Source organism: Mobula hypostoma, chromosome 7 (genome assembly GCF_963921235.1).
Source record: "Mobula hypostoma chromosome 7, sMobHyp1.1, whole genome shotgun sequence".
Lineage (NCBI taxonomy): Eukaryota > Metazoa > Chordata > Chondrichthyes > Myliobatiformes > Myliobatidae > Mobula > Mobula hypostoma.
Window position 1 is genome coordinate 35692654 of NC_086103.1, and position 14779 is coordinate 35707432.

Sequence of the window (14779 nt, forward strand, 5' to 3'; positions counted from 1 at the left end):
CAAAGGATTGGTGGAGGGGCAGGTAGCGTTGAGGAAACAGGTAGGATGCAGAAGGACTTAGGCAGATTAGGAGAATGGGCAAGAAAGTGGCAAATGAAAAACGATGTTGGAAAATGCATGGTCATGCACTTTGGTAGTAGAAATAAATGTGTGGACTATTTTCCAAATGGGGGAAAAAAATCCAAAAATCTGAGATGCAAAGGGACTTTGTAGTTGCCATGTTAGCATTAATTTCAAGAGGTCTAGAATACAAGAGCAAGGATGTGATGCTGAGGCTTTATAAGACACTGGTGAGGCCTCACCTTGAGTATTCTGAACAGTTTTGGGCCCTCATCTTAGATGTGCTGGCATTGGAGAGGGACCAGAGGAGGTTCACAAGGATGATTCCAGGAATGAAAGAGTTATCATACAAGGAACGTTTGATGGCTCTGGGTCTGTACTCGCCAGAGTTCAGAAGGATGTCGGGGGGCGGGGTCTCATTGAAACCTTTCAAATGTTGAAAGGCCTAGACAAGAGTAGATATGGAAAGGCTGTTTCCCATGGTGGGAGAATCTAGCACAAGGGGGAACAGCCTCAGGATAGAGGAGCGCCCTTTCAAAACAGAGGTGCATAGAAATTTCTTCAGCCAAAGGGTGGTGAATTTTTGGAATTTGTTGCGACATGCAGCTGTGGAGGCCAGGTCATTGGGTGTATTTAAGGTTCTTGATTGGATATGGCAACAAAGGTTATGGGGAGAAGGCTGGGAACTGGGTTTGAGGAGGGAAAAAGATAGGATCAGCCATGATTGAATGGCGGAGCCAGCTCGATAGGCCAAATGGCCTAATTCTGCTCCTATATCTTATGGTCTTCTGGTCTTATGATTTCTTTCATGAGCACTGCAAAATTGACTCAAAAAGACACCATTCCAGCAACAAGTTCTTGAGGAAAGATGTTCTTGATTTTCTCTCTCATCATCTCTCCCTCACTAACAGCCACCCAGTTCTCACCCTGAATCTCTTCCTAAACCTGTTCAGTCACTTCCAAACCAACACCAGCCTTTGCTTGCCACCTTAATCTTACATGGGTAAACTGTACAGCACTGCTTTTTCACATTAGTTAACACACAAGAAGAATTTCAAATCCTCGGGTCAGACTTTTCAGAGAAGATAAACTCAAGCAAATATAGATCCTGGTCAGCTTTACAGTCGTAGATGGACTGGTAGTAACCTAGGTGAAGATCCAAACAAATTCTGTCTGTAAGCCATTCAATGTAAAAAGGACAGACCTGAGAGGCCAAAGGGGGATAAAGGAACATGCATAGATTATGCAATATTGATCATTGTAATTTCTTGGCTCGTAGGTAAAGAACATCTATCTCCACTGTGAAATGTTCTCAGTTCAAAATGGCCTCCTGACCCCAACATTAAAGTCCAAGCGAGTGGAAATGAGAAATTACTTCCAGAAACAAATTGAAGAGCTTTATGCTAATACATCTATGTGAAAATATTTGACAGATATCATATTGGGGGGAGAAAATCTTGTGTTTGCTGTTTATCTCATGTCAAGAACTCATTAGGGACATCTGAAATATTCTTTCACTATATTGAGAAACAGTCATTTCTTCAGTCAACTGGAAGGTTATTTCTTGCTTAACTTCAAGATCTTCTATGTAAAATAAAAAATTGACCTTTTTTTAAAGCTGCACTGTAATTGAGATAAATTTTGTATGTTCAGCAATGAAATTTACTTTGTTTATATGATGGTATAATTACTAGCTTATAATTCTAATGTACATATTTTGTAAAAATGGGACATAAGAAGCTTCTATGCTGAGGGTTAAGCAACTCGAAATGTCTCCCTTTAACATTTGTAAATCAAAAAATGTACAGGTATATGAATTGGTCTGTTATCTAAGAAACTTTTGCTGTATGAATTCATCAATACTTGAAGTATATGATTTGTGCCACACCTGAGCATATTCAGAACTACAACTGCATTTTTGTACTGAACTAAATTAAATATAATTTATCATTAATTGAATATGTATCATAAATATTCACAAAATTTCAGCTTAAGAAATATAGTGAAATTTAAAGAATCAATGTGGTAAAGGGAAGTTTCATTATTTGATCTGATGCACACAAAAAGCTGATGAAACTCAGAAAGTCAGGCAGCATCTCTAGGAATGAATAAACAGTCAAAGTTTTGGGCTGAGACCCTTCAGAACTGGAAAGGAAGAGGGAAGTTGCCATACTTAGAAGGTACAGGGAGAGAAAACTAGAAAGTGATGGGTAAATCCAGCTGGGTGGGGTAAGTGGATAAAGTAAGAAACTGGGAGGTGACAGTTGGAAAAGGCAAAGGGTTGGAGAAGGAGAAATCTTATAGGAAAGGAGAGTGGACGATGGGAGGAAGGGAAGAAGAAGAGGCACCAGGAGGAGATGATAGGCAGGTGAGGAGAAGAGGTAACAGGCCAGAGTGGGGAATTGTAGAAGAGGGAAGGGGAGGAGGAAAAATTACCAGAAATAGGAGAAATCTACGTTCATGCCATCAGGTTGTAGGCTACCTAGACAGAATATGAGGTGTCGATCCTCCGACATGACCAACATGTTGGAATGGGAATGGGGATAGGAATTGAAGTTGTTGGCCGCCAGCAAATACTGTTTTTTGCAGATGGAGTAGAGGTGCTCGACAAAGCGGTCCTTCAATCTACGTTGAGTAAGTCTTACTAATGTAGAGGAGGACACGTCGGGAGCACCAGATACAGTAGATAACCCCCAACAGATTTGTGGATGAAGTGTTGCCTCACTTAGAAGGACTATTTGGGGCCCTGAATGCTAGTGAGGGAGGAGGTAAATAGGCAGGTATAATACTTCTGCCTGGAGGGTGATTAGTGGGGCAGGATGAATAGGCAAGGGAATCACAGAAGGAGCAATCCCTGGTTGGTGGGGAGGTAAAGATGTGTTTGGTGGTAGGGTCTTGATAAAGATGTCAGAAGCTGCAGAGGATGATGCAGAAGCTCATGGAGAGGTAAGTGAGGACAAGAGGAATTCTATCACTGTTTAGAAAGCTGGAAGAAGGGGTGAGCATGGATATCTGAGAAATTGAGGAGATGCAAGTGAGGTCAGCATCAATGGTGGAGGAAGGGAAATCCCCAAAGCCTCATCCTGGGAACAGATGCGGTTGAGGTGAAGGAACTGAGAGAAGGGAAAGGTACTTTTACAGGAGTCAGGGTGGGAGGAGGTATAATCAAGATAGCTGTGGGAATCTGTAAGAATCCGTAGGTTTATAAAAAACATTGGTAGACTGTTTGTCTCCAGAGATTGAGAAAGGGGAGAGAGGTGTCAGAAATGGACCAAGTGAATTTAAGGACAGGGTGGAAGTTGGTGGTAAAGTTGATGAAATTGACAAGCTTAGCATGGGTTAATGAAGCAGCACCAATGCAGTCATCAATGCAGCAGTGAACGAATTGGGGAGCATTACCAGTGAAGCATTGGAACATGGACTGTTCCACATATCCAACGAAAAGGCAGACATAGCTGGGGCCAATGCGGGTACCCATGGCTGCACCTTGAGTTTGGAGAAAGTGGGAGAAGCCAAAAGAGAAATTGCTGAGGATAAACACCAGTTCCACCAGGCAGAGGAGGGTGGTTGTGGAGGGCATTATTTTTTGTAACTCCAAAAGATAAAACTAATTGGAAGAATAACAAGGGAGTCCAAAAAGATAATCTAATTTCATGTTTTACATTAAACGAGACTCGCACATATTACATGGTAGTGCCATGATGTATGCAATCCACTTACTTTTATATATAACCTGTAATTAATTATTTAAACAAACAAAGAATGCTTAATCAACAACATATGTACAAGATTACTGAAATATTACTGAAATTTTAAATACACAACAGAGGAGAACTGGTTGGAACTTTTGTTGAGAAAGAAGCCGAGAACAACTGTAAGGCCTTCTTGATGGGAGATAGAAGTGCATAGGGACTGGACATCCAAGGTGAAAATAAGGTGATCAGGGCCAGGGAACTGAAAGTTTTTGCCATGATGAGGCTACCCCCAGGTTGAAGGAGCAATACCTCATATTCCATCTAGGTAGCCTAAAACCTGATGGCATGAACATCAATTTCTCCAGCTTCTGGCAATTCCACCCCACCCCTTCAATTCCCCACTTTGTTCTCTTACCACTTCTCCTCATCTGCTTAATACCTCCCCCGGTATCCCTTCTTCCTTTTCTTCCATCGCTCCCTCTCACCTCCTATTAGTCTCCTTCCTCCGCCAGCCTTTACCTTTTCCCATCTATCACCTCCCACCGTACCTCATTCCCCCTCCCCCACCCACCTGGGTTCACCCATTACCTTTCAGCTTGTACTGCTTCCCCCTCCCTCGCCTTCTTACTCCGACATCGTCCTTCTTCCACTCCAGTCCGAAAGAAGGGTCTCAGCCTGAAACATCAGTCATTTATTCATATCCATAGGTGCCGCCTGACCTGCTAAGTACATCCAGTATTTTTGCGTATTGCTCTGGATTTCCATCATCTCTTGTGTTTATCATTTGATTTGGGCAGTGCAATTAGAATGTACTGTCTCTTAATATTGCCAGGCTGCTGTCTAAAACACTTGTTTGTTCTGCCTTAGTCAATATTTTAGGTAAAACTATCAATCTCTGCGGAAGCTCTTAATGTAAGGTGGAATCAAGGTCTTGGTTCAGATTTTCAAGCTTCAGTATGGAAAATTATTCTTGATTAAAATATACAAAATGTTATTTCTAAAGCACGTTTCGTGCTTCATCTATCTCAAGATGCTTTATAGATGAACACTGTATCAATTTAGAACTGTTGTCACTATAACTACATAGTTTAACACAACAGCAAAATGACCAGTTGATCTGATACAGGTGCTTGGCTTCAGATTAATGATGACCTGGACACTGAGACTCTCCTGGGCTTTCTTCAAAATTGTCTCAGGAACATTTGCATCCATCTAAGTTTAGAAGGGAAGTGAATTAATTTAATGTCCCATTCATAAATTTTCATTTCTTTTGGTACAATGCACCTTCTACACTACAATGTAGACCTAATCACAAATCTGAGAATAATAATTAAATTAACAATTTCATATCTAAAATGGATATCACTGGTGGTCTAATCCTACGTCTAATTTGCAGTCTTATTGTGAAAAATGTAATAATACGTAAGAGGAGCTTCACTCTGAGTTCCAAATATCAAAAAATAATTAAGGGTATCATAATACAAAAGTCAAGAATTAATAAAACAATAACCTGAAATATACATTTGAAAGGCTGATCTAGTAATTAGCTGGGCTAAAAACATTCACAATAATTTTTAAAGCTACATTTCAGCATACAGAAGTTTTCAGTTAGCTGCTGACTTTTGCCATCAATTAGTCTTTATTGCCATACTGTAACATAAATCTGAAATACCAGCTTTCTTATTTTCTAATGTAACTCTGGATTTATGCCAAGGGTATAGAGAAGATTAAATACAACAATATGACATCACAACTTTCTGTCAATTGTTCATTCCCACACACAGAAGCAGCTTTTAACTTCATTGGTATTAGTTAGATGAGGTGTGCACGGTCTGTGTGATTTGTCTTACAACAAAATCATGCATTGCATCAATGCAGAACAAGCTGATGCTAATGTAAGAAACTGTTATAGAATAAATAGATGTATATCTGTTTATATCACAAAAATGTTGCCATCAATTTGAGTTGCAAGTTCAAACCTATACTCAGTAGTTTTCAATACAATCTATATTACTGAAGGAAGATGTGAGGAAAGCTGGTAAGATTCACATAAAACTTGATTGGAACAAGGAAATTTTCTCAATTTGGCAGTGAGAATAAGGTACTTGAGTGTGCTTTTGCCACTGTTAGTATTTAAGTAAATTTTACGGAATGTGCAAACCCATCTATGGAACCTCAGTAGAACTATTCTTAATTTAGCAATGGAAGTTGCATTTAGTTTCAGTATTAGACATCTGCCTACAGTTCTGGTAGCCCACAGAGAGGAAACAATATTAATTACAATCATCCGGGAAAGATGAACAGGCTAATTCTTTATCTTCTCGTGAGAAAAGAGAAACCGAAGAAAGAGCTCACAGACATTTTAAAGTTATTAAAGTTTTGGTACAGACTCAAGGATTGTTTATGTGAGTGGAAAAATGCAAACTTTAAGATCATCATCAAAATGTCAAGCGAACAAGAAATGGATTTAAAGTTTGACCTTAAGGGTTAAATTCTTTTTCTGAAAGTTGAATTGGCCTACTCATTTCTAAAAAATTCTAGCTATTTGAAACCATTTCTGTGCGCTTCATTGTACTTTTAAAGAGAATCATATTGAATATTTAGTAGGGTTGTGGTATGAAAATAGTGTTGTATGTCATATGATATCATTGTAATTAATATGGATGTGACATCTTCCTGTTTCGGAGTACAATATTTGTTCTGACAAGGGAAGCAATGGTGCGTGGTTCTTTTAATCATTTGCTCTATATGTGTAAATAAAGCAGTATTATTTTTACTTCTCAAATACTGCAGCTTTAAAAGATGAGATGAGCACAAATTATATTTTACAGGATGCTGTAACACATACTACAGAATAATAGAAACATTATTTTTGCATGAAAGCAAGCAAAATTATATATTCAAAATGTGTATATGGAATGTAGTCTTATAATAAAAAAGTTTCAAATTCAAATAAAGCAATTTACCAGATTAAAAACTACTTCAGTTGATTAATTCCTTTAAAAAATAAGAAAATACTCTATGATATGAATATATTAAAATTATCAAAATTATTATTAATCTAATAAGACTGAAACACACCCTACAGGAGTATATTTCCATAATTTTAATGGAAAAAATAGACATGCAAGAATAATTTGAAAAGTCAATTTGTATTAAACAATTGTATGCAGTTATCTGTGATGCATTTTAATGTCCTCGTGTTATGCAAAAATATCACAATCTTAAATCTTTGTTGAGGGGAAAAATTAGCATTTGTCAATTTTTTTACATTAGAAGGGGAAATATACAGTACAATCAAATAATACAAATAGTTTCTCTTCTGGATTGCTCAATTCACATTCCACTGTATAAATTATTTTTGTCCTTTAAAAGTTTATATTGAAGTATTATTTTGGTCGACAGTTTTAATCAAAAATTTCCCAAAGTTCTCTTCTCAAGAACTGTGAGAGGAAATTCAATAATGTTGACAATTTCTTTGCAACTTAGAATCTGCTTTTGTATTTTCTAGGTTAAGAGAAAAAAAAGAGAGAATTTTTTTATATTTTGCACATGTGAATACTTTAAAAAGATTCTTCACTTACAGTTTGTTGATATCATATACAAAGTAACATATCTGCAATATTGTATAGAGATTATGTACAGATCCAGCATTACAGAACATTAAAATTTCCAGATGGAGAGAAGCATTACTTAAGCTGAGTGATCTAGGTACTGTATTTGAATTCAATAGATGATCCTGATATTGTCCACCGATTTGTTGCCTTTGCATTTTATTGATTTAATGGACTCTAGCCAATTCCTATAATATACTTATTTTCTAAAATTTAGCTAATCATAATATTAGACCATAAGAGCTACAAGGGAGAGATTCTACAGTCCATTGAAAATGGTCTGCTATTCACAGAATCTCTGCCTTTTAACCACAACACTGTTTTTTAACATTAACCCCATATTTCAGCACAAAAATATCAATTCTTCTCAGTCTGCCACACAAATCAGCATCCATGGCTCTCTGGAATTAAATATTCTAAAAAAAAACCTCTTCCTCTACCTTTAAATAGGAGACACTTCATCCTGGCATCATGGTCTCTATTTCTAGATATTTTCACCAATGGAAACGTTTTCTTTGCACCTATCAAGCCTTCTCAGTTCTTAAAGTGAAATAATAGAGATAGTGGAAACCTTGAGAGAAAAACAAACAAGGAAAAATTTATTCAATATTTTGAGAACGGAACAGATTTAATCTTTCAAGGTAATGACTTCTCATTAAAACTTGGATATAATGGAGATTAACCCCTGTTTTATTTTGCAGAATAACGGGGATGGGACTGTGTAAACGAAGGGCAAATCATGCAGGTGGTGGCCATGCTGTTCAAAGAGCGTGGTAAAGGTGTAAATTAGTGATGAGTAAACTCTAAACTTTCAGTACAGGAGAAACACTAAGTATCTCATATCTTCCACTGTGATTACATCTCATTCTTCTAAAGACTACTAGTTTTCTTCTGCACAATTTTCTTTGTAATCTCATCTCAGGAATGAATCCATTATACTATTGCTTTATCATCTATGAAACAAGCATCTCCTTTCTTTAAAAACTGTATGCTGTGATTCAGGTGTAGTTACTCCAAAGCTCTGTAGCTTTGGTGCAAGCATCGGGAAGTATTCTTTACTGTTGGGAATGGACAAAAAGCTCTCCCTTGGAGTGCCTTTGCAAGGGCCAGTCTTGATAAGCAATAGAATCAGAATCGAAATCAGAATCAGGTGTATTATCACCGGCATGTGTCATGAAATTTGTTAATTTAGCAGCAGCAGTTCAATGCAATACATAATATAAAAGAAAAAAATAAAATACAGTAATAATAAATAAATAAATTACAGTATACATATATTGAATAGATTAAAAACTGTGCAAAACACAGAAATAATATATATTAAAAAAGTGAGGTAGTGTCCATGGATCCAATGTGCATTTAGGAATCGGATAGCAGAGGGGCAGAAGTGGTTCCTGAATTTCTGAGTGTGTGCCTTCAGGCTTCAGGTAACAGTGAGAAAAGGACATGCCCTGGATGCTGGAGATCCTTAATAATAGACGCTGCTTTTCTGAGACACCGCTCCTTGAAGATGTCCTGGGTACTTTGTAGGTTAGTACCCAAGATGGGGCTGACCAATCTTACAACCCTCTGCAGCTTCTTTCGGCCCTGTGCAGTAGCCTCCATACCAGACAGTGATGCAGCCTGTCAGAATGCTCTCCATGGTACATTTATAGAAGTTTTAGACTGTATTTGTTGACATACTAAATCTCTTCAAACTCTTAATGAAGTATAGTCACTGTCTCGCTTTCTGTATAACTACATTGATATGTTGGGACTAGGTTAGATCCTCAGAGATCTTGACACTCAGGAAATTGAAACTGCTCACTCTCTCCACTTCTGATCCCTCTATGAGGATTGGTATGTGTTTCTTTGTTTTACCCTTCCTGAAGTCCACAATCAGCTCTTTCGTTTTACTGACGTTGAGTGCCAGGTTGCTGCTGCAACATCACTCCACTAGTTGGCACATCTTCTCCTGTACTCCCTCTTGTCACCATCTGAGATTCTACCAACAATGGTTGTATCATCAGCAAATTTATAGATGGTATTTGAGCTATGCCTAGCCACACAGTCATGGGTATATAGAGAGCAGAGCAGTGGGCTAGGCACACACCCCTGAGCTGCACCAGTGTTGATCAAGGAGGAAATGTTATCACCAATCTGCACAGATTGTGGTCTTCCATTTAGGATGTCGAGGATCCAATTGCAGAGGGAGGTACAGAGGCCCAGGTTCTGCAACTTCTCAATCAGGATTGTGGGAATGATGGTATTAAATGCTGAGCTATAGTCGATGAACAGCATCCTGACATAGGTGTTTGTGTTGTCCAGGTGGTCTAAAGCTGTGTGGAGAGCCATTGAGATTGCATCTGCCGTTGACCTATTGTGGCAATAGGCAAATTGAAATGGGTCCAGGTCCTTGCTGAGGCAGGAGTTCAGTCTGGTCATGACCAACCTCTCAAAGTATTTCATCACTGTTGAAGTGAGTGCTACCGGGTGATAGTCATTAAGGCAGTCCACATTATTCTTCTTAGACACTGGTATAATTGTTGCTTTTTTGAAGCAAGTGGGAACTTCCACCCGTAGCAGTGAGAGGTTGAAAATGTCCTTGAACACTCCCGCTGGTTGGTTGGCACAGGTTTTCAGAGCCTTACCAGGTACTCCATCGGGATCTTCTGCCTTGTGAGCGTTCACACTCTTTAGAGACAGCCTAACATCAGCCTCTGAGACAGAGATCACAGGGGTCATCAGGTGCAGCAGGGATTTTCACAGCTGTAGTTGTGTTCCCCCTTTCAAAGGAGGCGTAGAAGGTGTTGAGTTCATCTGGTAGTGAAGCATCGCTGCCATTCATGCTATTGAGTTTTGCTTTATAGGTTGCAAACCCTGCCAGAGTTGTACATCCGACCTCATTCGAAATTCTCTCTTGACCTTCCACAAATCATACCTAGTTTTCTGGTACAGGCCTGGGTCACTAGCCTTGAATGCCACAACTCTAGCCTTCAACAAACGACGTACCTCCTGGTTCTCCACTGCTTTTGGTTTGGGAATGTACAGTTAGTCTTTGTAGGCACACACTCATCCACACAGGTTTTAATGAAGCCAGTAACTACTGCAGCATACTCATCCAGGTTCATGGATGAATCCCTGAATACGGTCCAGACCACCAATTCAAAATAGTCCTGTACACGCTCCTGTGCTTCCCTTGTCCATACATTTTTGGTCCTCACTACTGGTGAGGACAATACCATAGTTGGGTGAACTTTCATCAGTTTGGATTGAGTGTAACACTTTTCCACTTTTCTTCTGCCAGACTCAGCTTTCGGAAGGTTCTGTGCAATAGGGTCAGGCGGTAATATGTATGGCACTGGCACTCTATCGCCCTTGTAGGAAAGACAAGTATTTCAGTTCCTTCCTATTTACTTGCTGCACTTTCACTTGAAGTTTCTGTTCCTTTATTGAAGGCACTCAGATCTGACTGAACACCAGCGTTTAATACTCAAACAGAAAAACTAAAAGCACTTTGCAAGACAAACAGCAGTTTTGGAAACAAAACAGTTAATTTTTTGATTCAAAGACCCTTCATAAGAACTGATAGGGTTTGCTTATATATTAAGGTGTCTCAAAGAAGTTCACAGGAGAGTTGTCAATGTTTGTCACAAAGCCACATTGAAGACAATAGGCATGAACATTCATTAAGGACATGTTTAAATGAATACCTTAAAGGAACTGAAAAGAGGTGAATTGTTTAGAAAACTTGATAGTTTACTAGGTAGGGTGCAGATATGGGTATGATTTGTGATTAAAGGAATAACAGAATAAACAAAATGAAGAATTTAACAAATTGTGGATCAACTGAAGAAACCAATTTCAGAGGTAGATGGTAACAAGTTTAGAACAGACATTTCAGGAAATGCTCAGGCTACTGTACCTCCTTCCTGATGGCAGCAATGAGAAACTTGCATATCCTGGACGATGTGGGTCCTTAATGATGGCTCCGCATTTTTTGAGGCACCACTCCTTGAAGATATCCTGGATACTACAGAAACTAGTGCCCATGATGGGGTTGACTAAAGCGCGGACTCTGAAGGAGGAAGGAATAGATGCAACATTGGTAAGGAAGTTACCGTGTGCCTCTGGAAAGATGTGAGAAGTACCGAAGGTATATGAATTTTTTTAATATGATGTAAGTACAGGTAGTGAGACTAAGAAAGAATTGCAATAGTTCTTGCCAGTGGTCAGCCAATCAGAGCCTTGATCAAAATAACTCTGTCCCATGAGTGGGCTTTCAGTAGCCCTTCCCTCAAAACCGTGGAATAACGTCGACAACCATGCCCCAGAATTCAATAGTTGACTCAAAACTATCACGTACCGTGAAAGTTCAAATACATTCAAAAAGTATTAAAAATTAATAGTAAAGTGATTGAAAATGTTTTAAAGTATTTATTTCAAAAATTGAAACACTTAAAACGCTTAAAACCATAAAGAAAATTAATTTAATTCCGCATTGCTCCTAGGCTTTTACAGCAAATTTCCATTCCACTGTTGGATTCCATCAGGTGCATTATCAGAAGAACACTAGCACTGTGTGGCCAGTAAGTTGAGGATTCTGTATTCACACAGTAGGGGCACTTTCAGGGAGACATTCCAGCTATGGATCAGAAGAGAAGAGCAGTGAAGAGGACTGCAGTAGTGATATGAGTTTCCATAGTTAGAAGAATAGAGACGAGATTCTGCGGATGCAATACAGAGGCCCAGATGTTGCCTCCCAGGTGCCAGGATCATGGATGTCTTGGAGACGTCCAAGGGACGGTGAGCAGCCTGAAGTCTTGATACACATTGGCACCAATGACATAAGTAGGAAACGTGAGGAGGTACGGAAGAGAGATTTTAAGGAGCATAGGAAGCTGAAAAGCAGGAACTCCGAGGTGGTAATTTCTGGATTGCTGCCTGTGTCATGTGCCAGTGAGTGTAAGAATATGGTGATTTGGCAGATGAATGCATGGCTGAGGAACTTGTGCAGGGGTTCTGATGTCTGAATCGTTGGAGTCTCTTCTGGGGGAGGGACAACCTGGACAGAAGGGATGGGGTACACCTGAACTTCAAGGGGGGGTCAATAGCCTTGTGGGCAGGTTTGTGAGAACAGTTCCAGAGGATTTAAATGGGAAATGAAATGATAGGGCTGAGGATGGGGTAGTTGTTTTATAAACAGAGGCAGTGTGTAGTAAGATTGCTAGAAGGAGAAGCTGATGATAGAGCAAGGTTGCAGTCGATGGGAAGAGATGCAATGTAACAGGGGGACAAAATTGTAGGTGTGATGAATAGAGGACTAAGGTGTTCTATTTGAATGCATGCAGTATACAGATTAAGGTAAATGAACTTGTAGCAGTCACAGATCAGCATGTATGATGTTGTGGGCATTACTGAATGGTAGCTGAAAGAAGATTATAGCTAGGAGTTTAATGTTCAAGGATACTCATTGTATCAAAAGGACAGTCAGGTAGGCTGAGGGGGTGGCGTGGCTCTGTTGGTAAAAATATAAAATCAAATTGGTAGAAGGAGGTGACATGGGATTGGAAGGTGTACAATTGTGGTGGGTAGAGTTGAGAAACTGCAAGGTTAAAAAGACTCTGATCGGAGTTATATACAGCCCTTCAAACAGAAGCAAAAATGTGGTCTTCAAATTATGATGGGACATGGAAAATACATGTCAAAAGGGCAAAGTTACAATAGTCATGGGGGGATTTCAATATGCAGGTAAAACTGGGCTGGTCCTGGATCCCAAGAGGGGAATTTGTAGAATGCGTATGAGTTGGCTTCTTAGAGCAGCTCCTGGTTGAGCCCACTAGAAGAATCAGCTATTCTGGTTGTGCAATGAACCGGAATAGATTAGACAGCTTAAGGAATGGATTGCATATGGTGTAATGAGCTTGATTTGCTTAAGGAACTTAAGGTAATGAACCCTGAAGAGATAGTGATCATAATATGATAGACTTCACCCTGCAGTTTGAGAGGGAGAAAATAAAGTCAGATGTATCAGTGTTACAGTGGAGTAAAGGGAATTACAGAGGCATGGGAGAGGAGCTGACCAAAATTAATCTGAAGGGAACACGAGCAGGGATGAAGGCAGATGAGCAGTGGCTGGAGTTTCTGGGAGCAATTTGGAAGGCACAGCAATGATACTGTACATTCCAAAGAAGAAGTATTCTAAAGACAGGATGACAAAAGAAGACAAAGCCAACAAAAAGCCAAAGAGAGGGCAATAAATAGAGCAAATATTAGTGGAAAGTTAGAGATTGGGAAGCCTTTAAGAACCAACAAAAGGCAACTAAAAAGGTCATAAAGGAAAAGATGAAAGACAAAGGATACCAGAAGTTCCTTCAGATATATAAAGTGAAATAGAGAGATGAGGGTAGATATTGGATTGCTAGAAAATGACATTGGGGGGTGGTAATGGGGTACAAGAAAATGGGGGATGAACTGAATAAGTATTTTACATCAGTCTTCTCTGTGGAAGATACTAGCAGAATGCCAGAACTTTGACAGTGTCGGGGGCAGAAGAGAGTGAAGTTGCCATTACTAGGAAGAAGGTGCTCAGGAAACTGAAAGGTTTGAAGGTAGTTAAGTCACCAAATGGTCTACATCCTAGGGTTCTGTAAGTGATGGCTGAAGAGATTGTAGAGGCATTAGTAATGACTTTTCAAGGATCACTGGATTCTGGCATGGATCTGGAGGACTGGAAAATTGCAAATATCACTCTACTTTTCAACAAGGGAGAGAGGTAGAAGAAAGGATATTATAGCCCAGTTAGTCTGACCTCAGTGGTTGGGAAGATGTTGAAGTTGATTGTAAAGATGTGGTTTCAGATGGACATGATAAAATAGGTCAAAGTCAGCATGGTTTCCTTAAGGGAAAATCTTACCTAACAAATCTGTTGGAAATTTTTGAAGAAATAACAAGCGGGATAGAAAAAGGAGAATCGACTGATGTTGTGTACTTGGATTCTCAGAAGCCCTTTGACAAGGTGACACACATGAGGCTGCTTAACAAGTTAAGAGCCAATGGTATTACAGGAAGGATACTAGCATGGATAGAGCATTGGTTGATTGGCAGGAGGAAAAGAGTGGTAATAAATGGAGTCTTTTCTGGTTGACTGCTGGTAATTAGTAATGTTCCACAGAGGTCTGTCTTGGGACTGCATCTTTTCACCTTATATGTCAATTAATTAGATGATGAAATTGATGGCTTTGTGGCCATGTTTGAGGATGATACAAGGATAGGTGGAGGGGCAAGTAGTGTTGAGGAAGCAGAGAGGATGCAGAAGGACATAGGTAGATTAGGAGAATGAACAAAGAAGTGGCAAATGGAATACTCTGGGGAAGTGTATGGTTATGCACTTTGCAAGAAAAAATAAAAGGGTTGACTATTTTCTAAATG

General features: G+C 39.4%; 2 protein-coding genes across 6 annotated transcripts in view; both read left to right on the forward strand.

The window, feature by feature from the left end:
• Positions 1-7385, forward strand: part of LOC134349237 (long-chain-fatty-acid--CoA ligase 6-like) — a 127183-nt gene extending 119798 nt beyond the window's left edge. For 4 of the 5 annotated variants that reach the window (XM_063053248.1, XM_063053251.1, XM_063053250.1 and 1 more), the window contains exon 21: positions 1340-7384. In XM_063053248.1, coding sequence (XP_062909318.1) covers positions 1340-1480 — 141 coding nt within the window. In that variant the 3' untranslated portion in view covers positions 1481-7384. Of the gene's footprint in view, positions 1-1339 lie in introns of all 5 variants that reach the window. The other variant, XM_063053249.1, reaches the window with a different exon arrangement.
• A 4744-nt stretch (positions 7386-12129) lies between these two features.
• The window catches only part of LOC134349892 (uncharacterized), a 45546-nt gene continuing 42896 nt past the window's right edge, over positions 12130-14779 (forward strand). Inside the window, exon 1 of the mRNA XM_063054856.1 lies at positions 12130-12313. Coding sequence (XP_062910926.1) covers positions 12130-12313 — 184 coding nt within the window. The remainder of the gene's footprint in view (positions 12314-14779) is intronic.